This window comes from Galeopterus variegatus, unplaced genomic scaffold (assembly GCF_000696425.1).
Source record: "Galeopterus variegatus unplaced genomic scaffold, G_variegatus-3.0.2 Scaffold15736, whole genome shotgun sequence".
Taxonomy (NCBI): domain Eukaryota; kingdom Metazoa; phylum Chordata; class Mammalia; order Dermoptera; family Cynocephalidae; genus Galeopterus; species Galeopterus variegatus.
The window spans coordinates 5,726-14,603 of NW_007741847.1; the positions used below are offsets into that span (position 1 = coordinate 5,726).

General features: G+C 53.7%; 1 protein-coding gene across 1 annotated transcript in view; it reads right to left on the reverse strand.

Moving 5' to 3' along the window:
• Window positions 1-2,682: 2,682 nt before the first annotated feature.
• The window catches only part of LOC103582333 (F-box-like/WD repeat-containing protein TBL1X), an 11,056-nt gene continuing 4,860 nt past the window's right edge, over window positions 2,683-8,878 (reverse strand). Inside the window, exons 3-7 of the mRNA XM_008563961.1 lie at window positions 7,201-7,275; window positions 6,736-6,863; window positions 4,926-5,058; window positions 3,929-4,030; window positions 2,683-3,277 (exon numbers count right to left, since the gene is read on the reverse strand). Coding sequence (XP_008562183.1) covers window positions 3,251-3,277; window positions 3,929-4,030; window positions 4,926-5,058; window positions 6,736-6,863; window positions 7,201-7,275 — 465 coding nt within the window. The 3' untranslated portion in view covers window positions 2,683-3,250. The remainder of the gene's footprint in view (window positions 3,278-3,928; window positions 4,031-4,925; window positions 5,059-6,735; window positions 6,864-7,200; window positions 7,276-8,878) is intronic.

Here is an 8,878-nt window from a genome sequence, read left to right on the forward strand (position 1 = left end):
GGACAGGAAGAGGTCTGGCTGTACGTCTGACACAGACAATAAAACTGCAGAAGCCAGAATTCGAAGCTTCAGTGAGTGGCAAGAGGGACATTTCTGCATTGGACAAGAAACACCATGAAAAAAAATAAAAGGTGGAACGAGAGGTTAAAAAAGAGAGAAATAAGAAGGAACAAAGACCCTTACAATTGACAAAGTGCACTTCTCTGGGCTCCAGGATCTAGTTTTAGAAAGAAAAAACCAAAGTCAAGTCCTATGGTGTCGCACGGGGTCAGAGGATTCACCCTGTGACATCCGGCCCTTCAGGCCCGGGGCGGTTCCCTCCGCAGGTGCGTGCTGGACGTGGCTCTTGGTCATTTCAAATCCAACCAAAGATTCCAGGAATTATCGTTGTGTTATGTCTGCTTTCGAGGTTGAATTTGGTCACTAAGACTGAAGCATCCCTCACGAGGGTTTCACAGCTGTAAGCGACGTCCATCAGTCACATGTCCAGGTGGCCACCCTGGACCCTGAAGGTGAATCTCCCGCATGCCTCGCAGGAGGGCTCGATGGCCACACGTGTCGGGGGCCCCAAACTAGTCATGGATGGTGCTGTTTGATGAGGACAGGCACGGATTCGAGGGGCGCCAGTGACACCCTCATGCTTGGTCCCCGTGGCCAGCTGGGGGGTGGCCACCTCCCTTCGTCCGAGGCTCACTCTTGTACACAGGGATGGGAAGCCCGTTGTCCGTGGCCCCAGCCCTCAGCTCCAACCTAACAATCCCGAGGTGCTTGAGATTCATGAGGAGGCTGAAGCCAGCGGTTCGGTGAGACCCTGGCTCCCGACATTCCCAGGAAGATTGTCTAGTGAATTAGTTCCGGTACGTCCCCTGTCACCATGCCACGCCAGTCTCCGGTTGCCACGCACAAGCCATGTCCTGACCGTGGTCTGACCTCCGGCATCCGATGCTCTGCGGAGATGAAAACACTCTCATCTGGGGAGGGGATGGGGGGTCTTCATCTGGACCCCAACATGCTGCCCCCAAAACCTCACGCACTCTGGGGACAGTAATCAGCAGTGAGTCTGGGGGTGCCGGCTGTCTTCAGACACAGTAGTGGTTACTCCATGGGACTTCGGCCTTCGTCACTAAGTGTTCAGGTGACAGAGCCCCAATAAAGCCTTACTTGGAAACAGAGCACTTTCCAGGCTTGAATAATTCACAGGCCCAGGTGGAGGCCAGTGAATGACCCGGGAATGACCGACGACCCTTGGCTTTGGTAGCTGCTCCCGGCCCATTCCAAGTTCTCTAGGAAGCCCCTGCCCTTCCCAGGTGTCAGTTTATGGCTCCAAAGAGGGGTACCGCCCCCTAAATAACACGGTCTCGTGGCTGGAAGGAACACACACCAGCAAACCCCACCACTGCCAGCTGGCGCCACAGCCGCCGCCACAGGCCTGCCACTGTCCTCAGCTCTTCCCTGGCCCACAGGACGCGGATGAGAGACGGGCCCCAGCCGTCGGTCCTTGCCTCCGTTGCTGATTTCAAAAGTAAGCCAGTGTCGGGTTGTGACAATACGTGCACAGAGGTCACCCGATCCAATGAAAGGAAACTTCTAGGAACACAAAGCCTTGTTTAATTTTTAAAAACACTAAAAAGATTCATTCTTTAAACAAACCCTCTTTCTCCTAGTCTCGTGTGAGAGAAGGAGATGGTAAAGACAGCAGAAACGATCAGTGACGCTCTGCCTACAGCGTTCGCCGTTAGGGCTGCAACGCTGCCTTTTGCGCATCCTTTTGTCATCATTAGACCAAGTGACGCCCTGGAGCCTTGACGTCAGCTTTGCAAGGACTGGCCTGCCCCGCTCTTGGAGAAACGACACCGCTGTGGGGAGGATGAAGCTGCGGCCACGGCGAGCTGAGCTGTGGCTTTCGATGGCTTCGGTGCCTCTTGGTTCTGGGGACACGGCCTCGGGGTCAGAGCGCCCCATCCTGCATTCACTTCTCTCCTGCCGGCCACTAAGGTCACTCACCCCGAAAGAGGCCACGTGGTTCTTCGTCCTCCTGGCAGGCCGCAGAGCCACCCGCTGCCCACCCATAGGACTGACCTTCCCACCCAGTTTCCTGACAACCTGTGGAGCTGAAGGGAACGGGGGAAGCCACCTCGGGCCCTGCCTGTGTCTCCTGACAGCTTTTCTAGACTATGAATCACACACAGCTCTCTATGTCTGATGGCCATTTTAGGATTTTTAAATTGTTTTAACATAAAAATATTTTTTTTCCAAAAATACTCCAGGCTCTTTCTCTTATAAGTCTTTTTTTTTTCTCCCGTAAAAAGTCCCCCTGCCCTGCCTTCCTAACATAAAGCACTTATTATGCGCCCAAAGTGCCTTTGAGACCTAAGATCTGAAGCAAGTATGAGGACGGGACAGAGAAGGGTGAGCGAGGGGTAGGGGTGGGGAGGGCGGGACGGAGGAGGGGTCAGAGGGAGGGAGGAAGCTGTCCACTGGAGACTTCTGTCACCGTGTCCATGTGGCTGCGTCGACCGAGGGGTCCTGCAAAGCCAGACCACAGCAGACAAGGGGAAAAGGCAGAGCGGGCAGGGAACAACAGAGGGAAGACGCAACAAACCCAAAACAGTTTCCATCCCAGACCGAAGGCCCCCAGACGACAGAATTCCAGCTGATAGAAAAACCACTGAACAAAGAAGATTCTAGAAAATAGAAAGTGTTGGGATTACAAAGCTGCACATCGAATCGGTACAAACTGGTCTTTGAACATCCTTTTCCAGAGCAGCTGTAGTGTCCCAATTGTCAGGGGAAAGAAAACACCAGCGCGAGGAGAGGACGCTTCCCCTCCTGGTTTATCACAGCATTTTGCTTCTTTGCTTTGTTTTCTGTTTTTGCTTTTTTGGCACAGCTTCCTTTTTTCTTGTTTTCCGTTCAGCCATCAGAGCCTCTTCCGGATGGAAACCACACCGGGCACGTCTAGCTTCCTGTTTCCTGGGCTGAAGGTCCTGGCTGGAGGCCACTCATCCCCCTCTGATGTGACTGTGTGTATGCTTTTGTTTTTGCTTGTTTGTTTTGGAACTTCTCGATGAAGATTACGAAAACATATAGACTCCTGTGGCCAGGGACGAGTTGATTTCCAAGTACACTCTAACGCAAGTCAAGTTCGTACAGTTTGGGGCTGACAGAATGGTGTCTGGACAGGGCCACGACCCCACACGTTCTCTGCTGGTCCACTAGAACTCGTGAGTTTTTCTATAATATTTTGTGTTTACTTCCGGAGATCTAAAACACACACCTGGAAGGAAAGACAGAGCGCCTGTTACCTGGAGACACAACACAAATGTGCCTGTAGAGCAGGGGTCGGTAGACGGTGGCCAACCACCGATTTTTGTGAATAAAGTTTTATTGGAACACAGTCATGAAGGTCAGAGAAGCTCCAAGAACAGGCTAGTGTCTGTGCACCTGACCAACCAAACTCAAGCAAACAGCACTGGGGGAAACACCAGGGCAAGGACTAAGGTCGATGTGGCAGAGTGACAGTGCCAGCAGCAGGAGCCACAGCCAGATGCCTACATGGCAAGGTAGGTGGCAGCTTAGGCCTAAGTGCAAGGCCTCCGAGAACATTTGGGGACCCTGGCCTTCGAGGTCAATGCTGTGCTGTGCGTGGGAGGAGGTTGTGCTGCATCTCTAGGCTCCACCCAGGAGATGCCAGGAGCCCCCCAACCCCCAAGCAGTGACAGCCCAACAGGCCTCCAGGTATTGCCTAATATCCTCAGAGGGGCAGAGCACCCCAATTTCATCCAGGAAATGTTAACCAGAAGGACACTCTGCAAGCGAGGGCCACTCTCAGATGTGGGGCCACCCCAAGAGGTCCCTGCGCACGAGCTGAGCCCTGCCGAGTGCCACCCCAGCTTGCCCCGCCCCTGCCAACTCGAGCGCTGCTTACGGAGCCGTCAGAGGCACTGGCGCCCACTTTGTCCCCACGAGCGTTCCAGCACACCTCAAAGATGCCGCCGGTGCCTCGGTAGCTATGGACAAGACTGCCACTCTGCAGAGAAAGCACAGTGACCGGAGCTTACCACACGGGGTGCAGCCCGGCCCCCCACCCCAGGTGCTGCACGGGTCTCAGGGACAGCGGGGAGCCACTCAGAAAGGGGAAAAGAAGGTGGTGGCTCCTCCAAGGAGGGACGTCTCCAAGATGTCTTGCTTGGAGCTGTGAGCCCTGAGGACAGCAGAAGCAGACACCTTTCCCGGGGAGGGAGTGGCCCTGGGTGTCTGTCCCAGGCAAGAGCGCAGCCAGGAGGAGCCAGACAGACAGCCCAGGCCTGGGCTCTCCTACGTCCTGACCGTGGTCTGACCTCCGGGAGCCGATGCTCTGCGGAGATGAAAACACTCTCATCTGGGGAGGGGGGATGGTCTTCATCTGGACCCCAACATGCTGACCCCAAACCTCACACACTCTGGGGACAGGAATCAGTGGTGAGTCTGGGGGTGCCGGCTTTCTTCAGACACAGGAGTGGTTACTCCAAAGTGTTCAGGGGACAGAGCCCCAATAAAGCCTTACTTGGAAACAGTACTTTCCGGGCTTGAATAATTCACAGGCCCAGGTGGAGGCCAGTGAATGACCCGGGAATGACCAACGACCCCTGGCTTTAGTAGCTGATCCTGGCCCATTCCAAGTTCTCTAGGAAGACCCTGCCCTTCCCAGATGTCAGTTTTCAGCTCCAAAGAGGGGCACCACCCCCTAAATAACACGGTCTCCTGGCAGGAAGGAACACACACCAGCGAACCCCACCACCGCCAGCAGCCGCCACAGCCGCCACAGGCCCACCACTGTCCTCAGCTCTTCCCTGGGCCACAGAACGCCGATGAGAGACGGGCCCCAGCCGTCGGTCCTTGCCCCCGTTGCTGATTTCAAAAGTAAGTCAGTGTCGGGTTGTGACAATACGTGCACAGAGGTCACCCGATCCAATGAAAGGAAACTTTTCTAGGAATTCAAAGTGGTGTTTGGTCAGCGTGTGGATACACACCCCTCGCTCCACATCCCACAGCCGGACCGTGGAGTCAAACGAAGCACTGCGGAGACGGAGGGGACACGTTATCACCTGAGCACGCTGGCGTTCAGCACACGTCCCTCCAACATGGGCCACACCTCACAGGAGCGTCTCTCTCTCCCCGCTTCTAGGTCCAGACCGGTGAGCTTTTCCTCCTAAAACGCAACTCAGATGCAGTGAAAACAAAGCCATCGTCACAAAACAACTTTTGGTGCTGTTATTGTGAAAGCAAATCGACACCCATGTTCTTATGTTTCTGCATTTGTTTAAAGATATAAATGGTAAATACTTTTGTGGAATATTGATCAAGTTTTAAAGATGCTCTTACATTGAAAAACTTCTATTGTTACCAACGAATGCGGATAGCCAGGTTTGGAAAAACAGCGAATAGAGTGAATAAGTCTTTATAAAATTTTTAATCCCACAGGAATTAAAACACAGTCACGTGTACACATTCGACCACATTGCTGAGAGCTGCAAATATCAGTTATTTTCCAATTTAAAATAAAGTACAAATCACAAACCAGCTATCTGGCTTTCTTTTTCTCTACAGGGCTGGTACCAGCCTGTCCTTTTCGTGTGTGCTGACTAAAGGGTCATTTATGTTCCTAACGGGTAACACGTGACACAAAAGAACCTCCCAAGTCACCAGTACATGATTTTAGCACGCAGTGCTGTATCGTAGTAATTCAAGTGCCTTTTAGGACAATTACGTGAAGTAAGAGAATTACGGCCTTTGTGTTGTTCTGTTCAACCACTCGGCTGATACAGGGATTCTTTCCAGTCTTTTCTAAGAAACAAGCTCGGCTGGGCTGAGCACTTCAACAAGCTGCTCGCTGCTGGCGCGGCCGGCCGGCTCCCGCTGCCCCAGAGGCAGGTGGCAGGCGTTCTCCCCTGACAGGAGGTGTGTGCCCGCCTGTCACTACCCTCTCTCTGCAGCTACACAGAATAACCCACTGCTGCCTCCTGGCACCCAAACATTCCCCTTAACTCTCCTCTCTTGTAGGCTAATGAGACACCCACAGTTCATGGGTCCAAATCCTGGTTTCCAGACCCCTAAGTAGCTCGGCATTCGGTCTCAGAATCTCTTTAGCTCGTTCTTCTAAAAGTTCTTCCTGAAATAACGAGAGTGGAACATTCTACTCTGAATGGGGTCTGGCGAGCATCAGGGCACAATAATGCTCTTGAACGAAGCCTAAAGCCATGTGGTTTTGGGGAGGCCACCTTTGTCACTTATAACCCCTCTTCCCAATTCTGGTGGTGACTGGCTGGCCACTCCACTCCCTCCCAATCTGGTGTCTTAGGGGACTCGCTATATAAAATGTCAGATCAAGTCTTGCTGTGGCTGGGGGATCCTTTATCCCTGCTTGAAATTCCTGCCCCTGGAAGCCCTGAGTTGAACCAATAAACCAAGCCCAAGGTCCGAGGTGAACTCTTTCCGTTTCCTTTCTCTGCTGTCAGGAAAACCTTCAGCAAAGCCAAGTGCCTGAAGCCCTCTCAACACGTGCCTTCTCCCAGCCTCACTTAACAGTTCTATCTCGACCCCTTCAAAAGGGAGCTATGACGTTCAATGCTCCAGCAAAACGTCCTGTTCTCTCTACATACGAGGAAGTTCTGCTGCGGTGCTGCCGACTCAGTTACAGCGGGCCAGGCTGCGTTCAGGAGCCGAGGCTGGGCTGTGCGGGGGTCCTGTCCTTACCTCGCCAGCATGATGTTGGAGCTGGGGTTGCTGGTGGCCGGCCCGGTGGGACTCCACTTGATGGTGTATATCTCTTTGCTGTGAGCTTGCAGGTCGTGCACACACGTGTCCTGCTTCATGCTCCAGATCTAGAGAACACAGTGGTAACAACATGAGCAAGCCATGTCCCTCCAGCGAGCCGAGAGGCTGCCGGTTGTGAACCGTACACAAGCCATTGGGGTGTCCCGCTGGAAAAACTGCAGGTCATTGCCCAGGAAGGGCTGGGACTCCTAGCAGGACCCTTGACTGGTACATCAGAGTTCACTGGGCGAGAGCTAATCTGACAGTCAGTAATGGGACAAATTACAGAGAAAGGAAGAGGACTCAATACAGATAACCCCCAAAGGAACAGGGAATGTGAGACTTGCGTTGAGTACTGGGGGATGTCTAGGGTTAAACAGCTCTCCCTACAGATGCCAACTTTACCTTTAATGTCATGTCATCAGAGCAGGATGCTAGCAACATTCCAGAAGGATCCCATTTGATAGCATTGACCTCATTCTGAAAGAGAGAGCGGGTTTGGAAAAGAAATCAAGGCCTGAGATCAGACCCAGTGGCTGTCCACCAGGGGACAGTAGTGCTCTGCCATCATGGTGGCCATCCACCAGGGGGCAGTAGCACTCTGTCATCCTGGTGTCCACCAGGGGGCAATAGTGCTCTATCATCTGGCTGACCATCCATCGAGGGCAATAATGCTCTGTAATCTCAGTGGCTGTCCTCAAGGGGGCAGTAGCACTCTCTCTTCCTGCCTACCGTCCCCCAGGGGGCACTAGCACTCTGTCATCCTGCCGTCCACCAGGGGGCAATAGTGCTCTATCATCGGGCCGACCATCCATCGAGGGCAATAGTGCTCTGTAATCCCAGCAGTTGTCCACAAGTGGGCAGTAGTACTTTCTCATCCTGCCTACCTTCCAGCAGGGGGCAGTAGCACTCTGTCATCCTGCCATCCACCAGGGGGCAATAGTGCTCTATCATTGGGCCAAACATCCACCGGCAGAAATAGTGCTCTGTAATGCCAGTGGCTGTCCTCAAGGGGGCTGTAGCACTCTCTCATCCTGCCTACCATCCACCAGGGCACAGAAGCCCTCTGTCATCTGGCCATCCACCGGGGGAGAATAGTGGTCTGTCATCCCAGTGGCTGTCCTAAAGGGGGCAGTAGCACTCTCTCATCCTGCCTACCATCCACCAAGGGGCAGTAGTGCTCTGTCATCCGGCCATCCACCAGGGGGCAATAGTGGTCTGTAATCCCAGTGGCTGTCCACAGGGGGCAGTAGCACTTTCTCTTCCTGCCTACCATCCACCAGGGGGCAATACTGCTCTGTAATCCCAGCCGCTGTCCACAAGGGGACAGTAGCACTCTCTCTTCCTGCCTACTGCCCACCAGGGGGCAGTAGCGCTCTGTCATCCCAGTGGCTGTCCACAAGTGGGCAGTAGCACTGTCATCCAGCCTACCGTCCACCAGGGGGCAGTAGTACTCTGTCATCTGGCTGGCCATCCTCCAGAGGGCAGCAGCATTGTCATCTTGCCTACTGTCCACCAGGGGGCAATAGCGCTCTGTCATCCTGCCTACTGTCCACCAGGGGGCAGTAGCACTCTGTCATCCTGCCTACCGTCCACCAGGGGGCAGCAGCATTCTGTCATTCTGCCGACTGGCCACCTGGGACTTTCTCCGAAACCAAAGCACAGAGCCCGGGAGGCCACGTGTTTTCCTTTTTCTCACTTTGCCTTTTTCATTTATATAAAAGCACAGCCATATACCACACGTGACCAGCCACCCTCATCAATATTTCTTTTTTTTTTTTTGTCTTTTTGTCTTTTTCCGTGTCCAGCAACGGATCGCAACCCTCAGTGTTGCCCCCGTACCGGACCGGGGACCGGCAACGGGATTGCAACCCTCGGTGTTGCCCCCGCGCCTCGCTCAGCCAGTGAGCGGGAACCGGTCTGTATGTGGGATCCGAACCCTCGGGCGGGAGCGCCGCCGCACTTCCCAAGCGGCGCACTTATCCAGTGCGCCACCGGGCCGGCCCCTCATCAATATTTCTTGAAGTGAAAACATTCCCTACTAGGAAGGAAGCAAATGAAGAATTCACATACAATATAGGCA